The sequence below is a fragment of the Lactuca sativa genome, chromosome 8 (genome assembly GCF_002870075.4).
Source record: "Lactuca sativa cultivar Salinas chromosome 8, Lsat_Salinas_v11, whole genome shotgun sequence".
Classification (NCBI taxonomy): Eukaryota; Viridiplantae; Streptophyta; class Magnoliopsida; order Asterales; family Asteraceae; genus Lactuca; species Lactuca sativa.
In genome coordinates, this window is record NC_056630.2 from 249,544,796 (window position 1) to 249,571,975 (window position 27,180).

At 38.0% G+C, this 27,180-nt stretch overlaps 2 protein-coding genes across 2 annotated transcripts; both read right to left on the bottom strand.

The window, feature by feature from the left end:
* Nucleotides 1–18,309: 18,309 nt before the first annotated feature.
* On the bottom strand, nt 18,310–21,358 carry LOC128127949 (PKS-NRPS hybrid synthetase cheA-like). Its single transcript, XM_052766699.1, has 6 exons — nt 21,284–21,358; nt 20,725–21,213; nt 20,081–20,645; nt 19,622–19,999; nt 19,391–19,480; nt 18,310–19,346 (listed from the first exon to the last, which is right to left on the bottom strand). Exons 1-6 carry the CDS (start codon nt 21,356–21,358, stop codon nt 18,310–18,312), a joined length of 2,634 nt encoding a protein of 877 aa, XP_052622659.1.
* Nucleotides 21,359–23,320: 1,962 nt separating this feature from the next.
* LOC111893257 (receptor-like protein 19) lies at nt 23,321–26,887 on the bottom strand. The gene is made up of 2 exons (XM_052766130.1): nt 26,007–26,887; nt 23,321–25,934 (listed from the first exon to the last, which is right to left on the bottom strand). Exon 2 carries the CDS (start codon nt 24,951–24,953, stop codon nt 23,475–23,477), a length of 1,479 nt encoding a protein of 492 aa, XP_052622090.1. The 5' UTR covers nt 24,954–25,934; nt 26,007–26,887; the 3' UTR covers nt 23,321–23,474.
* Nucleotides 26,888–27,180: the final 293 nt, after the last annotated feature.

Genomic DNA, 27,180 nt, shown 5'->3' on the forward strand with positions numbered 1-27,180 from the left:
TGGAGGAAGATTGGTTGATCAGGTTATACATTCAATTTCGGATCTGGGGTTTTTTAGAGTGAGAGACAGCCCTCTTAATTTTTTGCTTATTAAAATGAATGAATAATTATTAAACTTTAGAAAAATGAATTTAAAAATAAAAAATAAATATCCAAGGGTATTAAAGTCATTTCAGTTTACAGAGGGACCAAATCCGCATTGAAATTAGTTCAAAAGGACCATGAATCCAAAAAAAAACAAGGTTTCGACTAAACCTTGGAAAAAATGCATACCATAACAAGGAACATTTTTGCAATTTTATCTTAAAACGAAAATATAATTAAAGGGTGAAACAAAAATATGTTTAAAGATTAAGGGTTAGATGCATAAATGATCATAGTATATTGACCACTCAATTAACACTGAGTGATCAATGTGAGGCTCTGGGGAGTGGTCAAGACCAAACCACCAGAAAAACACTCACAATTCAGCGCTACGTCAGCTCCACCATCAACTCACTAGACATTGGAAACGGTTACCATTCCATAATATTTCTTTTTATTTATTTTTTATTTTTTATGATTAAACTAAATAAAAAACATAATTTAAAACATAAATAAATATTTTAAAAACATAGAAAATAAAACCACATTTCATGAATTAAAAACATAGAAATTTAAAACCTAAATTACTAAAAAAAACATAAAACGTACCAAATAAAACCTTACATTACTTAAAAAACATAAAATTTTAAAACATAAAAAATCATAGAGAAATATTACTCGCCGTCGTTGTCATCAACGGCCTCATCCGTCTCGACGTCACCGTCCTTATCCGCCTTGCCGTCACCGCCCTCATCTTCCTCATCTTCATTGTCATTTTGCCCTTGGAATTGTATTCCTATATGTGCTCGGTCAAATCGTGACATAGATTGTGATATGTTTCACGGTTTTGTATTTCCAAAACCCTTAAGAAGTATGTCGGGCTTCCAACTTGTATTATTCTAGGTGGATTAAGTATATATCGTTCGCGGTATATGGACAAATAGCCCTACTGTAACGACCTGTTCCCGGTATGATGATTCCTTGGTATTTATTTTGAAGTTTTGTATAGGGACTCGACGAGTTCATAGCCTGACTCGCCGAGTAGGGATGGGATTTCGAGCACGTGTTAGTTGGCGACTCGGCGAGTCCATATTCTGGACTCGACGAGTCTGTCCGTCTGGGAGAAACCCAAAATCCCCGGGTTGCCCACTATTTAAGCCACCTTATAGCACCCAATCTCGCCTCTTTCACCCTCTAAAGCTGTGAGAAAACCCTAATTCGTTCTTGAGTGTTTTAAGTGATCTTGTGTGCATTTTGTGAAGGATTGAAGAAGGAGAAGAAGAAAGGAGCAAGGAGAAGAATTGTAGAGCGAAGATCCAAGGGAAAGCAAGAGTTCTTTGAGGTATTCTTCGGATTTCCTTCCCTTTTATGCTTTAAAATCCCCTTTAGATCTAGTTGATGCTTTTCTCAAGCCTTATGTTGATATGGAAGCCATTTTATGTCGAGATATCCTTAGATCTGTTCATTTAGGGGTTGTAGAGCCCAAATCTATTGTCTTTATGGAGCCATTGTGCATCATAACCCTAGATCTACCCTTTTAAGTGTCTTTTTAGCCTTTATTCCCTTGTTCATGTGTTTGTACACGTAAAGTTGGAAACTTTACGTGGTAAATCAGCTTATTGGACCCAGATCTATCATTTGTATGTATTGGATTCGAGCAGAATCGAGTGTAGAATAGCTGCATGGCGGTGACTCGGCGAGTCGGAAGAACGACTCGGCGAGTCGAGTCGCGAGTCCCCGATTTCTTCCTTTTGAGCGATGTCGAGTAGGCCCAGTGAGTTGTGGAGTGGACTCAGCGAGTTGAGGGTAGACTCAGTAATGGAGGGACTCGGCGAGTTGTTCATACAACTCGACGAGTCCAAGGCAATCTTCTTATGCTCAAGAACAACTCGTCGAGTTGTTCATATGACTCGGCGAGCCGGATGAAGATTGTCTGAATTCTTGGATCGAATGAGTACTCGTCGAGTCGATGCCATACTCGACGAGTAGCAGCGAGTAGGGTCGAGGAGTGAGGATAGGGACTCGGCGAGTTGGCGGCCCAACTCGGCGAGTCAGGTCAACCGTGGGTTGACTTTGACCGAGAGTGGACTTTGACCAAGGGTAAAAGAGTCATTTTACCCAGTGCAGTGTTTAGTATTTGATTGAGTGTGTTTATGGACTTGTAGCCGGGGAGATACCGGAGCAGCAGCAGTTAGCCCTCAGAGCTATTCACTCAGCAGCCAATTCACGAGGTGAGTTCCTTTTCAGTAGGAGCGGGTCTAAGGCCACAATGCCGACCCGTTTAGCTAGCAGTAGTATTCAAATTTTTATCTGACGCAGTAGTTAGCATGTTTGAAGCCTTCGTGGCTCAGACCGGATTATGATTGTTCATGCTAAGTGATACGTTATGTTATGATCAGTTAGCTTCGGACTTCGGTCCGATGTCAGCTTCGGACTTTGGTTCGATGTAAGGGACAAGGTCCCGGTCGGCTTCGGACTTCGGTCCGATGTCAGCTTCGGACTTCGGTTCGATGTAGGGGACAAGGTCCCGGTCAGCTTTGGACTTCGTTCGATGTCAGCTCGGACTCAGGTTCGATGTAGGGGACAAGGTCCCAGTCAGCATCGGACTCAGTCTGATGTGAGCTTCGGATTGCGGTCTGATGTAGGGGACAAGGTCCCAGTCAGTCAGCTTCGGACTTCGGTCCGATGGAGGGGGCAAGGTCCCAGTATGTGCTTGATATATATATTATTGTATGGTATGTGGTAATTTGGGGGAGCTCACTAAGCTTCGTGCTTACAGTTTCAGTTTTGGTTTCAGGTACTTCCGCTAGCAGAGGGAAGAGCTCGGGTTGATGGCATCGCACACACCACAGCTTCAGCTTTCATCCTGGGAGTTGATTTAGTTCCTGATTTTTATATGTCATGGATATGATACAGTTTTCCGCACCGTGTTTTATTATTATTTTGAGATGCATTATGTATGGTTTCATGATATGACACTCAGATTATGGTTTTTGGTTATGTTGAAAAACGAAATTTTTGGGTCGTATTTTTGGGTGTTACAAGTTGGTATCAGAGCCCTGGTTTGAGGGATTCGGATACACTTCCGGGTGTATCTGAACTCAAACTAAGGGGAAATAAAAAGATTTTTAAAAGGAAATGTTTTCTAAAAGAATTTTGAAAGCACTTAGAAAGAAAGAAATTTTTAAAGATAAGGGTGTGGTGCATGCGATCAGCCGAGCTCAAGTAAGTACTCCCAAATTACCCATACAAGTTAATTGTTCAGTTTCAGTTTCAGTAGAACAGCATGCTAGTATAGGACTAAGGATCTAGGAGGATGCCTTATGTGCCTGCTTTACGTGTTACAGCTTTATGAGTATTGCATGCTAGTATTGAGTGGACAGCAGTAGGATAGCCTGTTTAGGTTATGCCTGATAGTATGAGCTTAGCACTGTATGCTAGATCAGTTTTTCGTTTTGAGAATAGTTTTGCCTGAGTATGTTTCCTTTATCCGAATGCTGCTTGCTTCGTGCTTTGTGGGAGTTCTGAGTGATGGAAGTTAGCCATTAGGTGAACACGTTACACCACATGTGATCAGGGTTGAATAATCCCAGAGTGCTGGAACTGGCCCTATTGCGCAGCTCTTGTTTGAGTCCAACCGTTATAGGGACGGGTCTTTTACTTGAAGGATTATCTGATCTTCGTCACATGTGATGGTGTTCAGGTGGTGGTTAATTAGCATTATAAGGAGACCTGCAGCAGCTGAGGACTAGTTGAGTTGAGTCTGAGGTTTCCCTGGGGCAAGCCTAGGATGAGAGTAGCAGAGATCAGTAGTAGTAGAAGTGACTTGGTGGAGTCAGGGCAGTTCTTGAAGAAAGTACGGATAGATGTGGAAGGTAGTATGGGCCCGTACTACTGGAAGCAGAGGATCCGTACTCGAATCAAGAAAGGCTGAGACAAGACCAGAAAGCTAGTTGTAGTATCAATGATCCGTCGAGATATTTCTGTTTTCTGATGTAGTTGTGATGTGTTTCAGAATGGTGGTTTTGCGTTCGAGACCAGCAGCCGGCAATAGAGGTGCCGGGGAGGGATCAGGTTCAGGTTCGGGGGATGAGCGCATGGATGAGCAGACCCGAGAGTTTCTTTCTTCGGAGATTACGCGCATCATTATAGAGCAGACTCCTGTGATCTTCGGTTCGATCAAGGAGGGGATTCTAGAGCTGATGGATGAGAGATTGGGCACCTTCCGTGCCGAGGTGGCGGCCATGATGGGGTCGCGCACCCTTACTTTCAGGGAGTTCAGGGCATGTGGAGCTCCGGACTATCATGGGGCGCGAGACCCCATAGCGAGCACCAGATGGTTGGCGGATGTGGCCAACGCTTTCCGAACTAGCAGATGTCCCGAGGGGGACAAGGTCAGATTGGCGTCCTGTCTTCTGAAGGACAGGGCACGAGATTGGTGGGAGGAGGTCGGGCATGCCATTGGGGATGATGCAGCATTGGACGCCATGACCTGGGCTGATTTCTCTACCAGGTTCAGGGCGGAGTTTGCACTGGTCATTGAGGTGCAACAGCTAGCTAGGGAGTTTCAGGACCTCAACTAGACTACAGAGACAGTGGCGGAGATCACCGCCAAGTTCAGGGAGAGGGCTCTTCTCGTTCCTCAATATGTGCTGATGAGGAAATGAAGAAGGCCCGTTATCATGAGATGTTGCGGAGCGATATCCGCCAGTTTGTGAGCCGGTCCAGCTGTAAAACGCTGGAAGATATGATTGCTAGAGCTCGGGAGAGGGAGATTGATCTTGAGATGGAGAAGAAGAGGAAACCGGAGGCGGTTTCGGGTTCAGGCGGTTCGGGCAAAAAGCCCAGGGTTTCAGATCACAGGTCCAGGGGACAGCCGAGCCACGGTCGATGTGGTAGGTGTGGGAAGATACACGAAGGAGCGTGCAAGGCAGGGAGTTCCGGCTGCTTCAAGTGCGGTCGGATTGGACATTTGAGTAGGGATTGTACGGCTCCTGCTACTGCCGTTGCAGCATCAGATCTGATTTGCTTTCAGTGTAATCAGAGGGGACATAAAAAGTCCCAGTGTCCGGGTTTAGCTGCAGCAGGGAAGGTGGCTGCACCTGCCCCTGCTACTTTGAGGATTACAGATGGCCGGCAGGGCCAAGCTGATGCGCCAGTGGCGAAGAGTAGGGCGTTTCAGATGACAGCAGAGGAGGCGCGAGCGACTCCTGATGTGGTGACGGGTATGTATCTTCCCTTTATCTCTTTATTATTATTGATTGAATATTGCTTATGATTGTATGTTTTATTCAGGGTCGTTCTCTGTGAACGGCATTTCTGCTATGGTATTATTCGATTCGGGGGCTACCCGATCATTCGTATCACTTGCGCTTAGCAAAAGATTCAGTAGAGCTCCAGGGGAGCTGGATTGTCCATTAGAGGTTGAGATAGCGGATGATAGGACCGTGAGGGTCGGAAGAGTGCATAGAGGGTGTTCTCTTCAGTTATTTGATGAGCAGTTTTCAGTGGATCTGGTACCTATTCCCCTGCGAGGGAATAAGGTTATTGTGGGTATGGATTGGCTAAGCCCCAATGGGGAGGTGATTGATTGTGAGCTTCAGCTAGTGAGGGTTCGCACTCCCAGTGGGGGAGAGTTGGTGATTCAGGGCGAGAGGCCACAGCAAGGACCAACCTTTTGTTCCGCCGCAAGGGCGAGGCGCTATGTTCAGCAGGGTTGCGCCGGTTTTGTAGCTTACGTTTTGGATGCCCGGGAGAAGGGCAAACAGTTGATGATGTTCCTATTGTTCGAGACTACCCGGACGTGTTTCCCGAGGATTTGTCGGGGATACCTCCTGAGAGACAAGTTGAGTTCAGGATCGACCTCATTCCTGGTGCGGCTCTGATAGCCAAGGCACCGTATCGACTAGCTCCCCCTGAGATGCAGGAGTTGTCTACACAGCTGCAGGAGCTGTTAGACAAGGGTTTCATTCGGCCGAGCAGTTCGCCTTGGGGAGCGCCGATCCTGTTTGTGAGGAAGAAGGATGGGTCGCATCGTATGTGTATAGATTACCGGGAGTTGAATAAGGTAACGGTGAAGAACCGTTACCCACTCCCGAGGATAGATGATTTGTTTGATCAGCTTCAGGGAGCGTCTTGGTTCTCCAAGATCGATCTACGCTCCGGATATCATCAGATGCGGGTTAGAGATGAGGATGTACAGAAGACTGCTTTCAGGACCAGGTATGGTCATTACGAGTTTGTGGTGATGCCATTTGGGCTCACCAATGCTCCAGCCGCGTTCATGGATCTCATGAACCGCGTGTGTAGGCCGATGCTGGATCGGTCAGTGATAGTGTTCATAGATGACATCTTGGTATATTCCAAGACGCAGGAGCAGCACGAGGAGCACCTGCGGGAGGTGCTGGAGGTTTTGAGGAGGGAGAGACTTTTCGCAAAGTTCTCCAAATGTGAGTTCTGGTTGCGCGAGGTGCAGTTCCTTGGTCACCTCGTCAACTAGAAGGGTATTCTGGTAGATCCGGCCAAGATAGAGGCCGTGATGCAGTGGGAGGTCCCGAAGTCTCCATCTGAGATTCGGAGCTTCCTAGGGTTGGCAGGGTATTATCGGAGATTTATTCAGGATTTCTCCAAGATAGCAGTGCCGCTCACCCGACTGACCAAGAAGTCAGTGGTATTTCGTTGGGGTCCGGAGCAGCAGACAGCATTCGAGACCCTCAGGCAGAGATTGTGCGAGGCTCCGATCCTTACCTTGCCAGAGGGAGTAGAGGACTTTGTAGTCTATTGTGATGCCTCGATCACAGGTTTGGGAGCAGTTCTGATGCAGCGAGGCCATGTGATAGCTTATGCCTCGAGACAGTTGAAGCCTCACGAGGCTAATTATCCTACCCATGATTTGGAGCTGGGGGCAGTTGTGTTTGCCCTCAAGATTTGGAGGCATTACCTATATGGGGTCCGTTGTACTATTTACACGGATCACAAGAGTTTGAGGTACCTTATGGATCAGCCGAGTCTGAACATGAGGCAGAGAAGGTGGTTGGATGTGCTAAAGGATTACGACTGTGAGATCCTTTACCATCCAGGGAAGGCCAACGTGGTGGCCGATGCCCTGAGCCGCAAAGTGTCGGCGGCCCCTATCAGAGATCTATGTTTGAGGATGACAGTGATCACTCCGTTGTTGGAGCGGATCAAGGAGGCTCAGGTGGAGGGTCTCAAGGAGGAAAGACAGAAGTGTGAGAGGATTGTGGGCCGAGTAGCCTCGTTTGATTATGATAGTCGTGGTTTGCTGACGCTTCAAGGGAGAGTGTGGGTACCGTACTGGGGTGGAGTACGGCAAGTGTTAATGGATGAGGCTCATAAGTCTCGGTTTTCTATCCACCCAGGGGCGACGAAGATGTATCGAGATCTTCGACCTGATTATTGGTGGCCCTGTATGAAGCGAGACGTCGCCTGGTACGTCGAGAGATGCCTGACCTGCCGAAAGGTCAAGGCGGAGCACCAGAGACCTCACGGTAGGATGCAGCCGTTAGACATTCCTGTGTGGAAATGGGAGGACATCACCATGGATTTTGTCACCAAGCTCCCCAGGACCGCACGAGGAGTGGATTCGATATGGGTAGTAGTGGATCGGTTGACGAAGAGTGCCCATTTTATCCCGATCCAAGAGAGTATATCAGCGGAGAAGTTAGCCGATATCTATGTGCGAGAGATTGTGGCACGTCATGGAGTGCCGGTATCGGTGGTGTCTGACCGAGATGTCCGTTTCACATCCAGGTTCTGGAAGCGGTTCCACGACGAGATGGGTACTCGCCTCCATTTCAGCACCGCTTTCCACCCTCAGACAGACGGGCAGAGCGAGAGGACGATTCAGACTCTCGAGGATATGCTTAGGGCATGTGTCCTAGATTTCGATGGCAGTTGGGATACGTATCTTCCGTTAGCGGAATTCTCGTATAACAACAGTTATCATGCAAGCATTGACCGACCTCCCTTTGAGATGCTGTATGGGAGGAAGTGTAGGACCCCGATTTGTTGGGGCGAGGTCGGTCAGCAGGTCATCGGGAGCACGGAGGTGGTGCTCAAGATGACTAAGTTGATCCAGCAGGTCCGTAGTAGACTGCAGACTGCCCAGAGTCGGCAGAAGAGCTACGCCGATAGGAGGCATTCGGACTTGGAGTTCCAGGTGGGGGATATGGTCCTTCTGAAAGTCTCACCTTAGAAGGGTGTCATCAGGTTCCGGAAGAGGGGCAAGTTGGGCCCCAGATTTATTGGTCCTTTCAGGGTTTTGGCCCGGGTGGGTCGGGTTGCTTATCAGTTAGATCTTCCTGAGGAGCTTAGTCAGATCCACAACACTTTCCATGTGTCTCAGTTGAGGAAGTGTTTGGTGGATGAATCAGCAGTCGTTCCCCTAGAGGATATTCAGGTTGATAGTAGCCTGAATTATATTGAGAGGCCGGTCGCGATTTTGGACCGGAAGACCAAGACCTTGAGGAACAAGGTAATTCAGTTAGTGAAGGTGCAGTGGCAGCACCGGAAGGGGTCTGAGTGGACGTGGGAGGCTGAGGAGGAGATGAGAGAGCACTACCCAGAGATATTTGCAAATTCAGCCGAAGCAGACTTCGAGGACGAAGTCTGAGATAAGTGGGGGAGAATTGTAACGACCCGTTCCCGGTATGATGATTCCTTGGTATTTATTTTGAAGTTTTGTAAAGGGACTCGGCGAGTTCATAGCCTGACTCGCCGAGTAGGGACGAGATTTCGAGCACGTGTTAGTTGGCGACTCGGCGAGTCCATATTCTGGACTCGGCGAGTCTGTCCGTCTGGGAGAAACCCTAAATCCCCGGGTTGCCCACTATTTAAGCCACCTTATAGCACCCAATCTCGCCTCTTTCACCCTCTAAAGCTGTGAGAAAACCCTAATTCGTTCTTGAGTGTTTTAAGTGATCTTGTGTGCATTTTGTGAAGGATTGAAGAAGGAGAAGAAGAAAGGAGCAAGGAGAAGAATTGTAGAGCGAAGATCCAAGGGAAAGCAAGAGTTCTTTGAGGTATTCTTCGGATTTCCTTCCCTTTTATGCTTTAAAATCCCCTTTAGATCTAGTTGATGCTTTTCTCAAGCCTTATGTTGATATGGAAGCCATTTTATGTCGAGATATCCTTAGATCTGTTCATTTAGGGGTTGTAGAGCCCAAATCTATTGTCTTTATGGAGCCATTGTGCATCATAACCCTAGATCTACCCTTTTAAGTGCCTTTTTAGCCTTTATTCCCTTGTTCATGTGTTTGTACACGTAAAGTTGGAAACTTTACATGGTAAATCAGCTTATTGGACCCAGATCTATCATTTGTATGTATTGGATTCGAGCAGAATCCAGTGTAGAATAGCTGCATGGCGGTGACTCGGCGAGTCGAGTCGCGAGTCCCCGATTTCTTCCTTTTGAGCGATGTCGAGTAGGCCCAGTGAGTTGTGGAGTGGACTCAGCGAGTTGAGGGTAGACTCAGTAATGGAGGGACTCGGCGAGTTGTTCATACAACTCGACGAGTCCAAGGCAATCTTCTTATGCTCAAGAACAACTCGTCGAGTTGTTCATATGACTCGGCGAGCCGGATGAAGATTGTCTGAATTCTTGGATCGAATGAGTACTCGTCGAGTCGATGCCATACTCGACGAGTAGCAGCGAGTAGGGTCGAGGAGTGAGGATAGGGACTCGGCGAGTTGGCGGCCCAACTCGGCGAGTCAGGTCAACCGTGGGTTGACTTTGACCGAGAGTGGACTTTGACCAAGGGTAAAAGAGTCATTTTACCCAGTGCAGTGTTTAGTATTTGATTGAGTGTGTTTATGGACTTGTAGCCGGGGAGATACCGGAGCAGCAGCAGTTAGCCCTCAGAGCTATTCACTCAGCAGCCAATTCACGAGGTGAGTTCCTTTTCAGTAGGAGCGGGTCTAAGGCCACAATGCCGACCCGTTTAGCTAGCAGTAGTATTCAAATTTTTATCCGACGCAGTAGTTAGCATGTTTGAAGCCTTCGTGGCTCAGACCGGATTATGATTGTTCATGCTAAGTGATACGTTATGTTATGATCAGTTAGCTTCGGACTTCGGTCCGATGTCAGCTTCGGACTTTGGTTCGATGTAAGGGACAAGGTCCCGGTCGGCTTCGGACTTCGGTCCGATGTCAGCTTCGGACTTCGGTTCGATGTAGGGGACAAGGTCCCGGTCAGCTTCGGACTTCGGTTCGATGTCAGCTCGGACTCAGGTTCGATGTAGGGGACAAGGTCCCAGTCAGCTTCGGACTCGGTCTGATGTGAGCTTCGGATTGCGGTCTGATGTAGGGGACAAGGTCGCAGTCAGTCAGCTTCGGACTTCGGTCCGATGGAGGGGGCAAGGTCCCAGTATGTGCTTGATATATATATATTATTGTATGGTATGTGGTAATTTGGGGGAGCTCACTAAGCTTCGTGCTTACAGTTTCAGTTTTGGTTTCAGGTACTTCCGCTAGCAGAGGGAAGAGCTCGGGTTGATGGCATCGCACACACCACAGTTTCAGCTTTCATCCTGGGAGTTGATTTAGTTCCTGATTTTTATATGTCATGGATATGATACAGTTTTCCGCAACGTGTTTTATTATTATTTTGAGATGCATTATGTATGGTTTCATGATATGACACTCAGATTATGGTTTTTGGTTATGTTGAAAAACGAAATTTTTGGGTCGTATTTTTGGGTGTTACACCTACCCTCATCCTATTATCATGTTATGTAAAATAACACAAGTAGTCAACATCGTCGCCACTTTTTTCATATCCTATGTTCATTTTGGATGTTTGATTATGTGTCACTTTTGTTTTAGGACTCCAGACGTTCGTTCCATATCCTTCCTTGCAGATTTATGTGCTAACTAGAACAATTTTCATTTTTCATCGGCCGAAAATGAATATGACTTGACAATTGTAGCGTTCTGGATATATCCCATCACCTTAGTAATACCCATACTTATCTTCATTTCCATTAACAACGTATGACATGTTTTGTACTTTATCCTGCAAAATATTTTTAAATAACGGAGACATTTTTGGAGCACATTTAGGTCATTGTTTGACCTCGCGATACAAAAGAATACATGTCAAAACCATAGGTCCTATGAAGCAACCACTTCTAATATAATAGTTGGGACCCCATAATCACTTCTCGTGAATTGACCACACTGTACATTGGGACAGTTTACCCACACCTAATGCATATAATCAATGCTACCAAGCATCCCTAGAAAACCTTGTTTAGCTTGATGCACGATATACAACTGTTCGACGTCACTTTTAGTCGGATGTCGCAAGTATATGTCTCGCTAAAGCTCTATAACATACTCACAAAAAAGATATGTATAGTGTCGATCCGTCCTCTCATACATTTTCAAATACTCATTTGATGAGTCTGTGGCTATGCCATATCCCAATTGTCTAAGAGTAGTCGTACATTTTTGTATTGTAGTAAAACCACGTCTACCTCTAGCATCCCATCTTAATTGGAAAAACACGTAATTACGTTCCAAATATCTAACTACACGTAAGAATAAATTTCTACTAATACGAAAACGTTCTTCGAATTTCGATAGATCATATAAACACTACCACTTGATCTTGGTTGATCCATTTTCTATGCTTCTTCTCGATGTTTTCAACTTTTTCCCCTCTCATGTACCATGTCTTGTGTCGCAGACAATAGTGCGTGCAAAACCAAGTTATCCTCAGAATCATCATCGGATGAAGAAGAAATTGTATCGAAAAAGTTATCCATTTTTTTTATTGAATATGTATTTGGTTTGAAAGAATATGTATTTTGTTTTGAAAAATATGTGTAAAATGAATGTATATATAGGGAGTAATTAAATTAATAATGAATAGATTTTTTTTATTAAATGCTTTCAAAGGGTAAAAAAGATGCCAACGTTCAAATTTAAGCACATCCATCAAAACGCACGTCTTTGTCCGTCCTACCAACCATGTCACACCCAACCCACTCACCCTAGGGGCAGTGTTCACGCGTCTCCAAAGTGCCAAGTCAACACCTCACGCGTGCAAATCCCATACACTCAGGATAGCCTAAATACACAAAAAACTAGCAACTCCAATGATATTAAATGGTTATGAGTGGTCAATGGAATAGTAAAAAGCTATGAAATAAGTTTCCATTGGAGATGCTCTTATGTTATGCGTATTTTGTTTAAATTAAAAGTTTTAATTATTTTAAAGAGCGGGCATCTTGTATGCCGATGCCATTGCATTGAAGTCATAGTTGTCTCAGTCTTCCTCTCCATCTAGGTTTCCTAATCTTATTCAAGATAATACTTTAGTATATAATCTGATTAGATGTGAAATTCGTGTACTACACGGATTGATTAAAGAAAGTTATATATGAAGACGTAAATGTTAAGTATTTTTTAAAAAGAAAATATTAAATATTAAGGTGCAAATATTAAGTATTTTTTAAAATAAAATATCAAAATAAATACAAAAAATGATAAATAAATAAATAATTCACAAACTATGGACAATAATTATAGTTTTGCCATATTTGTTGGTTAACCACATTTTTTAGTTTTATCAATGAAAACAACAATGTTTGATTACTTTTTCTATGTAAACCATTTGGCTTAAAATGATAATGAATTTTGAAAGAAACATGACAATTTTGAATTCATATTGAAATTTGAAAAATATAAGAAAACAAATTAATAGCACATTAATTACTTTCTATAACAAAAAATTTAGAATAGTCAATTAATAAAATTGAAAATTATCACAAAATGACAATTAAAATTTAATTCTAAGAATTAACCACAAAACAACGTATGTTAAAATGCATTAGGCTTGAGGGAGTGGCCTCGCTACCCCTCTTGCCAAAACACTCGCTAAAGATGCTACACCACTTCCATTAAAATGTTATAAGGTTTGCTAAGCTTGGTCTCGCTAGTATGGTAATAAGAAGAAAGAGGAGGAAATGTGGGCTTTCCTTGGTTGGCTTAATTTGTTTTTTCATTTTTCTATTTTTTTTTCAAACTCAATTATGATTAAATTGTTTTACCATCACTCCCTATCTTTTACAATGGCTAAGGTTCGATAACAAATACTTACGTGGCTTAACAAAATCTGACGTGGCAGAGTGTTAAGGGTGTTACCATTATTCCCTTTAACCTTATAAAGTGACAAATGTCAGAAATCTTTTTATTTATTATAGTAAATTATTTTACAAAAAATATTAAAATAACGCATGTAGTAAATAAAATAAAATTAATGCCATAAATGAAATAAAAAATTATGTTCTTTTTCTGTTTTGTAGAACATTTTTATTTAAAAAAAATCATAGTTAGGTTTATAAAATACCATTAAAAATTTAAAACCATAAAAACAAGTATATTTTTTGATAAAAAGCTTTAATCAGATACCTTTTGATGGTAATTCATTATATCAAATTATCAATGGTGCTTTATAAAAAAAACAAAAAGATTGTTTGTTACGTATTTATAGCATCAACCTTTAAATAAATATATTAGGGAGAATTTCATATAAATGACCCTCGTTGTTGTTCTCACATGTATGTCATGGCATCATTCAAAGAACACAAGCTTGATAAAAAAAATGATTAAATGATTAAATATTCAAGAACAAAATTCCATGCCATATCATCTTCCATCAACACCGTATGAGTTCGTTGAGTGGACTAAGTAGAATGGTTGTTTCCATAGGATGGATCAGACAAAGATGACCCCTACATAAATTATTTGATATATAAATAATAGTTGAAAATATTAATATAGTAATTTCTACTTTTACCATTTTACTTACATTTTTTCTAAAGTTGTAACGTACATAAGAAAGGATTTTAGATGATTCACACTTCAAACTAGTAATAAATGACAAATAATGTGGAGTAGAACACTCGGCATCAAAGGCAATCATCTTTTTTTTTTTTTTGGTTGATGCGCCTCATCCTTGTCAACATTGTAAACATCGCAAACTTTCTCCTAAGTCAATCTCCTAATATGAAACCACCGCAAGATACGAGGATAAAAACTATTTCGTTGTATCGCAGAATTTCCCCAAATTATTGGGAACATCTCCCATATCCATATCTTGTAAGAAATATACAATAAGTGATAAGTGTTAGCACTAACTAACTTTATCAAAAAATAAAGACAGAAAAATTTAGAAATGTATATTTTTACCTTCAAAGGTATAACAAATTAAATCCCGATAGTATATACACATACGACTTTGTTGGATGATTGCACATATGATTCTTCAATTTTTTAAACATACCCGGCAATCTAGGGTATATATTAGACCATAGATAGCCCCCCCCCCCCCCCCCCCCAAGAAAACCTATATTATATACAAAAGCAATAGTTAAATGTATAAAATAGTATTTTTATTAAAAATATTAAATTGACAAATACCTATTCCATTGATCCAAGTTCTCCATCACCCACAACCATCCCTTGGTCACTTTATCATTGAGCTCTTTTCCCAAAAAACATTGATTGAGAATATATAGAAAAATTGTTTGCACACCATCGCGAGCCGATATAGCATTCAACCGTTGATTCATGATAAGGTCCTCTAAATCTCCTATAAGTGAACTAGTGTCCATGTGATGTGAGAAAACTCTTGACCGAAATGTATTATCATCATATCCGTGTTTATACATAGCAACAAATTCGGTCCTTGATCTGGGACACCAGCCCATGTGAAGTTCGGACATAAGACAAAACTCCTCGGGTCCAAATGACAATGTACGTCTAGAAAACTTAAAATGTAGATGCTCAGCCGCATCTGTTTTAGCAGTAAGGTGCAACATATGCAGTAACAACCCATGAATAAGAAGTCCGTCCCCAGACTGAGTTGGTAGGTCCAACAAGTAACCGAAGATAGTTGTTGAAAAAATCTCTTGCACTGATCCGTTTAAACCACTCAAAACCTCAAGTAACTTATGATATGAAGCTTTGACAAATATGTTACCCATCACCCTTTTGTTTGGAAGCTATAAAATTAAATAAACATTAAGGTTAAATAAAGTTTTATAAAAGAAAAAAATTGATAAACAAATAGAGAAAGCACACAATATAAGACTTAATTATTTCATATATTCTATTTAGTTTGTATAAAAAACCAAAGAAAATTAATTGACAACATATTTCGTATTTTCTAAATTAATAGTATACTAAATATAACATTGTACTTTGAAAATGGTGTGACAATAACATACTTTATCACAAAATGGAAACATGGAATCATAACATATATACAATTGTTAAGATTTCGTAGAACCATTTTTTTAAGAAAAAAAGAAAAAATATTAAAAAAACCATACGTTTAAGGAAACCTACAGTGTAAAACCATTTAATGCACAAACTGTGCATTAAGTGATTGTACACCGCAGGTTTCGAAAAAACCTACGGTTTTATTATTTTTTTCGAAAATAAATCACAGAATCAACAATATATACAATTGTTTATAGGCTATAACCTTTAAAAAAAAATGAAAAAAAAAAAACAAATAAACCGTAGGTTTAAGGAAACCTACGGTGTACAGCCTTTTAATGCACAAACTATGCATTAATCGATTGTACACCATAGGTTATCAAAAAATCTACGGTTTCGGTAATTAAAAAAAAATCACAGAGTTATAGCATTTATACAATTTGTTACATGTTACAACCATTATTTAAAAAAAAAACAAAACAAAATTCGTAGTGTTCATACGAAACCTATGATGTACAAGTCCACAATGCGTAGGTTTCGTATGAAGCATACGATTTTTTTTCGGATTTTTTTTAAAAGTTATCCATGTATACCAAAAGTACTCCTAATTAAGAATATGGTAAAATTTTGAAAAAAAAAGTAGACGTACCTTGTTGTTCTTCGGATGATCCATTGAGATAAATAGTAAACAATGGAAGAAAAAATGATCAAAAAGTAATCTAAGCTGAAAAATAATGCATTATATACTATGGGTCAATGAGCCAAAAAATAGTAGACTGACCACGAAAGAGAAGTCCATTACCCTAAAACAGTATTCAACAAACGTTGACCGTAATCAACTATGGCCAGACTACTCTTTCGTGGGCTATTTTTGGTTAAAATCTTTTTTTTTTGGCTATTTGGGATATGCAATTAGGGAAAATGACTACATTAATAATTCTCTCCTTTCTATAACCTAAAATTCAAAATACTTAATTAATAAAATTGAAAATTATCACAAAATGACAAGTGAAATTTAATTTCTAAGAATTAACGACAAAACTACATATGTTAAAATGCATTAGGCTTGAGGGAGTGGCCTCGTCACCCCTCTTGCCAAAACACTAGCTAAAGATACTACATCACTCCCATTAAAATGTTAGAAGGTTTGCTAAGCTTGGTCTCGCTAGTCAGGTAACGAGAGGAGAGAGAAGGAGGGAGGGTGGGCTTTAATTGGTTGGCTTAATTTGTTTTTCATTTTTCCTTTTTTTTTTTTTTTTTTTCCAAACTCAATTCTAATTAAATTGTTTTACAAACCACTCCCTATCTTTTACAAGGAGCTAAGGTTTGATAACAAATGCTTATGGGGTTTAACAAAATCTAAGGTGGTATAATACTAAAAGTGTTACCATTCCCTTTAGCCTTAAAAAGTGACAAATATACGAAATCTTTTTATTTATTATAGTAGATTATCTTACAAAAAAATATTATAATACGCATGTGGTAGATAAAATAGAATTAATGCCATAAATGAAGTAACAAATTATGTTCTTTTTTCTTTTTTGTAGCAGAATATTATTTAAAAAAAATATCATAGATAGGTGTATAAAATACCATTAAAACCATAAAAAAAAAGTATATTTTGTGATAAAAAGCTTTAATTGGGTACCTTTTGATGCTAATTCGTTATATCAAATTATAAATGGTGCTTTATGAAAAAAAAAAAAAAAACAAAAAGATTGTTTGTTATGTATGTATAACATTAACCTTTAAATCGTTTCTAATAAATGAAAGTTTTTTTTTTTTTTTGCAATTTGTCATACTCTCAATTTGCCAAGTGTCATATATTGTGGTAATTTTGAATTAATTTTTTTCCACATGTCATTTTATGCGTTTTCTATTTTACTAAATTCCACTTAATATTGTAATGTAACAATAACAATAAATGTAGTAATAAATGGATATCAGTTCCATTAATAAATTTACTTTTTAATTTCAAAAATCCTAAAATTAAAGCTAATTAGTTTCTTTTTTTATTTGAATTATTTCTTTAAATTTAAAAGATAAAAAACATCTCAATTATAATAATTTCATTATTTTTCTTATTTTTTTATAAATCCAAAGATCTCAAATATTTTGACTTTTATATTTATTTATTTTTTTAAAAATTAACTCATGTAATACAGGCTCACAACTAGTAAATATTATGACAGACAATTGTTGGGGATTTTTTTCACATCCCTCGAAAAGGTAAAAACGACCCTAAATCTCGTTCTTACATGTATGTCATGTCATCATTCAAAGAAAACAAGCTCGATAAAAAAAATTAAATGATTAAATATTCAAGAACCAGAGAAAATCCCATTCGATATCTATATAAAACGATCAAGTAACAAAGGCGAATCACAAGATGAAAGAAAATAATGATCAAAAAATCAAGAAGAAAAATGAGAAAAAAGAGAAGGGGTTGGCTAAATAGACACCTTATATGGCTAAATAGACAACCTATAATAATTATATAATGATTATCTACTTTTGACTTTTTAACAATGATTATTATTTGTTATTTCTAAATAATTATTTTTATTAACTTTTATTTTAAATAATATTTTATAACAAAATATTAACTAACATATTTTTTTTTAACTTATGTATCGTATGCTTTACTTTTATTTTTTTTATACTAAAACAATAATAATATTTTATAACAAAATATTAACTATCATATTTTTTTTAACTTACGTACGTATGCTTTACTTTTTGTTTTTTTATACTAAAACAATAATAAACACTAATAACTATTTTTATTAACTTTTATTTTAAATAATATTTTATAACAAAATATTAACGAACATATTCTTTTTAACTTATGTACGTATGCCTTATTTTTTTTTATACTAAAACAATAATTAATAATAAACACTATGAGACAAACTTTAATCATTCAATAATCAGCTAATTTAAAAATTCTTCAAATACAAGACATAAATAATATTCTTTAACAATCCTCTATAGTTATAAAATCACGATTACAAGGTTTCAGTTGTCTATAAATTTGCAGACGTGACATAAACATATTTTCCCATCCAGCTGCACACGGGGCTCTGTGACGGATCCATAAAGCCGAAATGGTAGGCATCGGACAATCTTCTTTTAATTGTACCATAACATAATGAGGACCACGTATAAGTGAAATTGTAATAATCCGATGGGCCAAAAATTCTTCCGGGCCTTTCCAAAGAGGAAAGAAAGTTAAGGAACCACGATTGGTTAAGAAAGTAAGGATCACACCAAACCTGTTAGCAATCAGGATACCTGTTTCAGGCATAAGCATCCAATGTTCTGTTGGTGCACTCGGTCCAAAGAAATACAATGAATTCCACAATTCATGGATTCCATCTGTGAAAACCGTAGCATATACATCGAATGCACTCTCTAACTCGTGTACTAGTTGTTTTCGAACATAGAGCCATTGATCTTCGCCATACCCGAGACAAACATATATTGCTCGAAATCCATAATGTCCATCACCCTCAACATTTTGTATATGTGAGACGTATGGATGAAACACGGGTGGAATGTCATCCATTAATGGATGAATGTAGCATGACTCAGGCTCTTGGTTCAAATCCATAAATTCATTTAAGTCTAGAATTGCTTCATTCAAGTCTGGAATTGCTTCATTCATGTCTGGAATTGCTTCATCAAATTCTGGAATTGCTTCATTCATGTCTGGAATTGCTTCATCAAATTCTGGAATTGCTTCATTCATGTTTGGAATTGCGGTTACATATGAACTATGTCTTGCCGGTTCCTTGTTCATCCATGTTGAATTCAATCCATCATATTTTGATGTGGTTGAATAACTACGTCTTCTGGGAGCTTGATTTGTAGAATCAACTCGTTTTTGTTGTTGTTTCTTCAAGTTTGGTCGTCCACGAGTATTTTTTTGAATTGCGGGTTCCTTAATGCGTGTTTTACTTGGTAGGAAAAGATCTCTTAGCCTCCTTATCATACTTTTTTTCCTGCTTTTGACTGTTGATAGAAGTTTTTTTTAATCATTTCTAAATCATCCTCACAACAAATATCCTCATTAGCTACAGAAATTGACTCTGATAAATCAAGCTTTCTCCAGAATATATCTATGGATTCTAATGGAATATACTCACCTGGATTGAAATACCATTAATATATAAAAATTCAATATATTAATTAAATTAAAAAAAACACTTGTTGAATATACTCACCCGAGTTCAAGTAAACTAATAACATGCAAGCACATGGTAAGCCACAACTATGTTGTAGTTTACAACCACAGTTTGATGAGTCAATTTGATTTTCATTCAACCGATAAAGTTCCCCAACTAGTTTATCGAGAGCTTCATGTGACACTGAACCCCACAATAATGTAAAACATGGCAAGTTGTGCTCCCGTTTACGAACAATTCTACTCTTTTCAAGACTATCGTGTATCGATGAAAGTTGAGACCTCACAAATTGATCAAGACAACCGATAAATTTATCAAGAGAAGAATTTGTACCATCCAAGTATTTCTTTAGATTTGAATGTGCGCTCTCAACTCTATTTGTAGTTCGTTGTCCAAAGTTGAGATGTTGATCGATCCAGACTGAGACAAACATTTCCTTATATTTGTTTAACCAAACTTCATCCAGATAATTTAAAACATCTGCAATTATATAAATGTTATTTATCTATAAAAATAATCTAAAATCATAAATAACTAGTTAGAAAATAAGAAGATTTGTACCTTGATAATTTCTTAACATCGATTGGAGTGTTTTGTAGTTTTCATTGTACACTATCCATGTTGAAGAGTCAACAAGTACAGTCCACATTATACGAAAGGCTTTCCACTCATCGTCTATCTTGAATGTTCTCCTCCAACGATTTCTAATATTTTCAGTAATGTGCCATCTACAAAGTAACCGAGTGGCACCGGGGAAAACTTGTTGACATGCGTTCATCAGTGCCAATTCCCTGTCTGTGACTATAACACATGGGTGCATGCACTTCTCTAGTGTTGACTTTAGACACGTTAACACCCAATTATAGTTCTCCTCCTTTTCATTAACGATAAAGGCAAAAGCTATGCTAAATGTCTTGTTGGTTGAAGTTGTGCCAACAATCTGAACAAAAGGCATACCATATTTGTTGGTCTTGTATGTTGCATCTATAATCAAAACATGTGGAAATGCCTTCCATATATTCAACGACCGTGGATGAATGAAGAAAAGATTCTCCAATTCATTTGATATACTGTTTACCGAGAAATCCGTAACAAAATGTTTCTCGTTCAAAATTTCCATTAGAACCTACATTTATATACTGTTAATTAATAAAAAATTTAATATATAAATTAAATTTAAAATACTACTTGTTGGATATACTAACCTGCATTGGAGTTTTTCCGTAATTCCGAGACGAGCGAAGCTTGAGACGCTCATTGTATATGGTTTTTAGTGTAGAAACATTATTCTCGTCGCGCTCCTTTATTATCGAGAGTATGTCATGTGGTGTAACATTCAGATTTGTCAAGTCAACTACCAATTGTTTCTCGTGTTCTTTTAACCGCCTAGCAAAAGCATGTCCCTCCATATATTGTGCAGGTGAATGGTTATGTTGATCACATATCACCCTGAGGGTCCAACCGCCATATTGTTTGATATACGAACCTACCAATTGAAAGTTACAATTGATTTTTTTGGTTCCGGAATTTTTAATTGTTGCTTTGATTTCGTATTCCCGACCACGGTCACAAATAAGGGTTATATAAGACACCACGCCATTTTTTGCCTTTGATCTTCTCATCACGATGACATAACCAAAAGAGAATGCAATGTTTTGCACCCATTCCATCAACTCATCACGAGATGTAAACACCTATTAAAAAAAATGTTAACAAATTGTAACGCAATGATAAAAAAAAAAGTTAATATGATAAATATTATACCCTATCGGTAGAAAACGGCGATGTCGACGTAGTGTTCATGCCTTCATTTAAATTATTTCCGTTGGGGTTCGACATTATTTATTAAACACTACAAAAAAAAGATTATAAAAAATAAAACTATGTATAAAAAATAATTTAAAAAAAATATATTTTCTATAAAGTTGTAGTATAGATTCTGCCATCACCTAATTTTTAAAAAAATATATTTTCTATAAAGTTGTTGTATACTCTAACCCATTTGGTTTAAAACAAAAATATATTTAGCCCATGTTAGCCCAATTTTAAAACTCAAACCAATCTTCATATATAATTGAAAAAACCCTAATCATCTTTTTGTTTCCCGTTCTTTCATTATCAAATAGATTCTGCCATCGCCTCCAAAAATCAATCGTTTTTTTTTTCTCGCAACTATCACTCTCATTGCTGGAAATCTCAACTCCTTCACTCTCATCGTTGCCACTCTCTCGAATTCAACCTCTGGCTCACTGCTGCTCGTTGCATCTATGATCCCGTCGATCACAGCCGCCGTCTCTCTCCCTCGGTGATTGTAGTCTTGATGAACGATGTTCTTTAATGGTTTCTTTACTCCTCCAGTTCTTTCTTCACACAACATACTTCAACGATGCCCAAAGACCGGACAAAATGACGCGAGTGTGATTGCAGGTTTGAACATTGCTACAATCATCAACGAACCCACATACGGTCTTGACAAGAAAGGAGGAGAAAAGAAGAATCTGGTATTCGACCTCGGTGGTACAACATTTTAACAATGGACAATGGCTTTTTTGAGGTTATTTCAAAAAATCGATATGGTATTAATCTGCAAAATGGTGATGTAAAACTTAGATTAGAGATTTTACGTGAAAGTTGGTTTGATTAGTATTAATCTGAATTAAGATTATATATAAAAGAATAGAAGTCATTAATCCATTTTAGTTAGTGGTTGTATCAAGTTTCAATGTAAATACTTTTAATGTCGTTAAAAATTGATTACAGTTTAAGTTACCAAAAAGCTAAAACCTATAAAAAGTATAAAATACACAAATCTCAAAGTTTGACTTTTGAATGAGGGTGTCCAAAAGGGTGTCTTATTAGCAGCCTCCAAAACAGAAACACTCAAAGGTTCCGACTTTTCATGCACCCACAAATCTAGAAAATGTTATTCGTTGCCTACCTGATTCTTACTTAAAAGGCTGTAGATGAAAAGTGTCAGATGGCAGGGTATTTCAGTCTTTTAAAAGGGTGAGGGATTATTGGAATTGAATTCCATCTGGAAAGTTGAAATCCTGTCAGCCATGGATTATGTGAATTCCAAGGGAAGTGATTCAGTTATAAATTTACTCCAAAGTTGGAGTAGAACGGAATTGGATTCCAATTTCTGCAGAATTCAATTCCATAGTAATCGTATTCTGTTAATGGGACTCTAAAGAAATGGCTAAAGTGGACCACATTAATCAAACTATAACATTCAAGTTCACAGGCTAAACTGTCACACTATCAATCCACATCTTCATTTTATTCTTTTCAAATTTTGCAACTGTAAATAAATATATATCATGGACTATGAAGGTTATATGAATGCCCAAAATTAGAACAAAGAATATTGAGCTTGAATTTTGTGCAATTTATAATACATAGAAATTGAATGAAGTTTCTTGTATATGACTAAACAAAAGGCTTGTGGTTACTTTTCTTTGGAAGACGATCAACTTTTTTCCAAGAACAAAATTTAGAAAGAAAAAAAAAACACTGAAAATCCATGCTTCTATATTCGAATTTGAAATGACTAAGTGAGTATATAGAAGCTAAAAGAATTCACATGTAGCTTAAATGGGTGGTTGTGAAATTCATCAAAACGGGTTTGGGTCAAAATAGTAATATTTACATCACAACTTCATAACAAAGCAATTTAGGAGGTTGTTATACGCTTCCTCATTCATCACATTAAAGACTAAAAAATGAGTAATGAAGAAATAGATAATGAGTCGATTACCAGCTTCTTACTTTTCAATATTGGCACATTTAAACATCCATATTACAAATACAATACACATATAAAATCCATATAAGACACAAATGTCATACACATATAAAATCCAAACAGTCTTATGAATAAGCACAACATCAGTATTAAATAAGCAAAATAGTCATTGATAACATATATTAAAGAATTATTTGCATTCAAGAGAATCTATATTGTTTCTCTTCCTCTCTTCATTTTGGCAACTCTTACCACAACTACAACGTAAATCTTGTCCATGGTTTCCTCAACAAACATGAAAAGCTTCCGTCTCCATTTCTTCTTGAAAAACAAAACTCCAATAACACCCAAAAACCCTGTTGCAAAACCACTCATTATGTCCACATAGAACAACCATACCTTCGTAGGCTCCTTCTTATAAACTATTGTTGGGTCTTCCTCATGATTGGAGCAATTCTTTATCACTGGAAACCCACAAAGATCTTTGTTCCCAGCATATATTGATGGATCAGTAAGTGTCTGCAACTGATTTCCTGTTGGAATTCGTCCCGACAAATTGTTGTTCGACAAATTCAAATGGCTCAAAAAGTTCAAAGCAACCATGCTTGGAGGGATCATCCCACTCAACTGATTATTTGAGAAATCTAGAGATTCTAAAATCGTCATTTTTCCAATATTGTCCGGAATACCCCCACTGAGAAGATTATTAGACAAATTGAGACTCATCAACATAGAAAGTGCAGTTATCTCTACAGGTATTTCTCCAAAAAAATTATTGCTTGAAAGGTCCATGTTGTAAACCAATTGCAAAGTTGTTGTATATTCAAGATCAACACCTTTCGTGCTCTGAATCACATTTTGATCATCATCGATATCATCAATGGTATCCACCAGTACCACACTTCCCTTAACCATTCCATTTAACTCTCCAAGACAATGTGGGATTGTTCCCGTTAAGTTGTTGTATGCAACATCGAAAATATGAAGTTTTGAAATTTTGCATAGTGACTGAGGAATACTTCCGGTTAGGTTATTTTTGTGCAATCTCAAAACTAACAAAGATGTAAGATTTTCTCCTATCGATTCGGGTATATTTCCAGAGAATTGATTATCACCCAAATCTAAGACCACTAATGATTGTAAATTCCCCAAAGCTCTAGGAAGTTTACCAGTAAATTTATTGTCATTCAAATTTAACCGAATTAATACTGAACACTTAAGAGCTATTGAACTTGGAAACACACCGGATAACTGATTTGAGCTAAATATCATGGTACCCAACCATTCAAGATTCGCAAGACACATGGGGATTTTCCCACTTAACCTATTTCTTGAAAGATCAAGTAATTCCAAATATGTCCTTCTACATAATGACATTGGAATCGAGTCATTGAAAAGGTTATTTTGAAGAAATATTCCCGAGGTAAATCTTCTCGTAGACACATCAGAATATCCTGCATTAGGAAGATTTGTAAGAGGTCCATTGAGTTTATTGTGAGAGAGATCTATGAGAGGAACGATGGGCATCTTCCGCAACCATGTGGGCAAGGTTCCCGAAATTGTAGCATTTGACAACATTAATGCCTCAAGATTCCTTTGATTTTGAAGCCATTGAGGAAACCCATTTAAGATATTGCAAGAACTGAGATGGAGAGATAGTAATTGGAGGTATCCACTCCCGTGAAACATTGAATGTCAACTTAGAGTTATAAGAAGTATCCAAGTTCCTCAACATCGAAAGGTTAGCAAAATGAGCTTCGGAAACTACTCCTTCAAAAGAATTGTAAGAGAGATCTAGAGAATGGAGTTTGGAAAGTTGACCAAAAGAAACCGGAATAGTCCCATTTAACAAATTGGAAGACATCAAAAGTTCTTGTAATGAAACAAGACTCCCTAGAGATGTTGGGATAGGACCATTTAATTGATTCAAAGAAAGGTCAAGTTTTACAAGGCTTCCAACAAATGTTGGAATGGGGCCTGTTAACATGTTGTCAGATACATCTAACACTAGTAAAGATCTTAATCTTTTCACAGATTCAGGAATCGGACCTATCAATCTGTTGTGTGATAGATCAAGCTCTAGAAGATTAGGCATGTTAGAAACCAATGAAGTCAGCGAATTTCCTGAAAGGTCAAGGACTCTTAGGGAACTCATGTTTGTTAAATAAGATGGAAATATGCCTTCAATTGATTTTCCGCTAAAATCCAGGTGTTGGATGTTAGAAAGGGTACTTAAATTAAGATGAGGGGGAGATAAATACATCTTGTCGAGCCCACAATATGTCAAATGCAACTCTGATACAGAAGGAATCATGTTTAGCAAGTTTGTAAAACTCCCTGTAAAACTTTAGATTAAAGGTTGAAAGATCAAGAAATGTGAGGGAGGTCATGTTTTGAAAAAATCCAGGGAGTGGACCTTGGTAATAATTGAAGCTAAGATCTAGATGTTTGATGTTTGGAATTATTCTACTCGAATTAAGAGAATGAGAATGAACAATCTTGGAAAGTTTACATGATGACAAACTTAACTCTTTTAACGAAGGAATCATGTAAAGCATCATATCCCAATTTTGTGCTCCGCTAAGATCCAAATAATTAAAGTTGAGATGCTGGCGTGACAAAAGGCCAAAAGTCCATGTCATATCATCTTCCATCAACACTTCATTCCAACTGAGATCAAGAACGTTTAAATTAGTGAGATTTCCAACATGAGGAGGAATGATACCATTAAAACCAGCATACGAGAGATTGAGGTAGGCCAACTGTTTGAAGGATCGAATGAAGTTAGGGATCCGGCTTCCTCCAAAATCATTCCCACTCAAGTCCAAGTATTTGAGATGCCTCAACTCAGCCAAAGAAGGATTCACCTCATCACCAAGTAAGAACGAGTTGCCATAAAAAAAAAGAGTGGTCTCCTTCAAGATGGACACTTTCTACATTTCCAGTGATATGATCACAACCGATTCTTTCCCACGTGCAACAGTTATTGCCAACCCATGATGACAACATTCCGGAAGGATCTTTGACGCTTTGTTTGAAGTTGAGAAGAGCAATTCGCTCTTGCTCAGAGCAAATGAAACTAATATTTTCAACACCCAAACAAGTATTTGTGGTTGCAACCAAAGAAATAGTTATGAAAATGAGATGGAACCCCAAACCCTTATGATTCTCCATTATCAACCCTTAGTTTTTAGAAATATTGAATTGGAAAAATGGATTGTTAGGTCCAACAACTAGTTCACTTAGAGGAACATAATTAAAGAACAACTTATTGACATGGAAGTCAATGGAGAGAATACAAAACAATGGGCGCTAAACACGCCATTTTCAAGGAATTAAAAGATTGTTTATGAATAATTGAATATCTTAAATATATAATAGTGTTATAAATTAGAAACTTGATTGTGATGTTTAATGCTTTACGAAACTAACTACAATAAAATAAGTTTTTTTTTTTTTTTTTTTTTTTTTTTTGACTTGGCAAGTTTGATATTTCACCTACAAAAGATAATTATAATTTGAATTTCAAAATTTCATCTTATCTTTTAGAAAATAATTTACTCTTGGAAAAGAAATTAAGATATTATTAGAAGTAACGATTGAAGTATTAAATCCATATCCATTGACTTGAAAATGGGTTGGATTTATTCCAACAGGTCTAACTAGTAAAATAAAAATAAAAATAAAAACTTACAAAAGATGAAACGGTCAGATTTGTTGAACAGATCAAACTTGGCCCAAGGTATGCTCCAATGCTTACAATTCCTTTTCCACATAAAATATATATAAAAAAAAGTATATTATTATTTTAATATATGAAGTAGAATGAAAAATATCTTGTTCTAGATTACTAGTCACCGTCTTTACAGTGGATTTGGATTTAGAAGTCACCGTCTTTACAGTGGATTTAGATTTA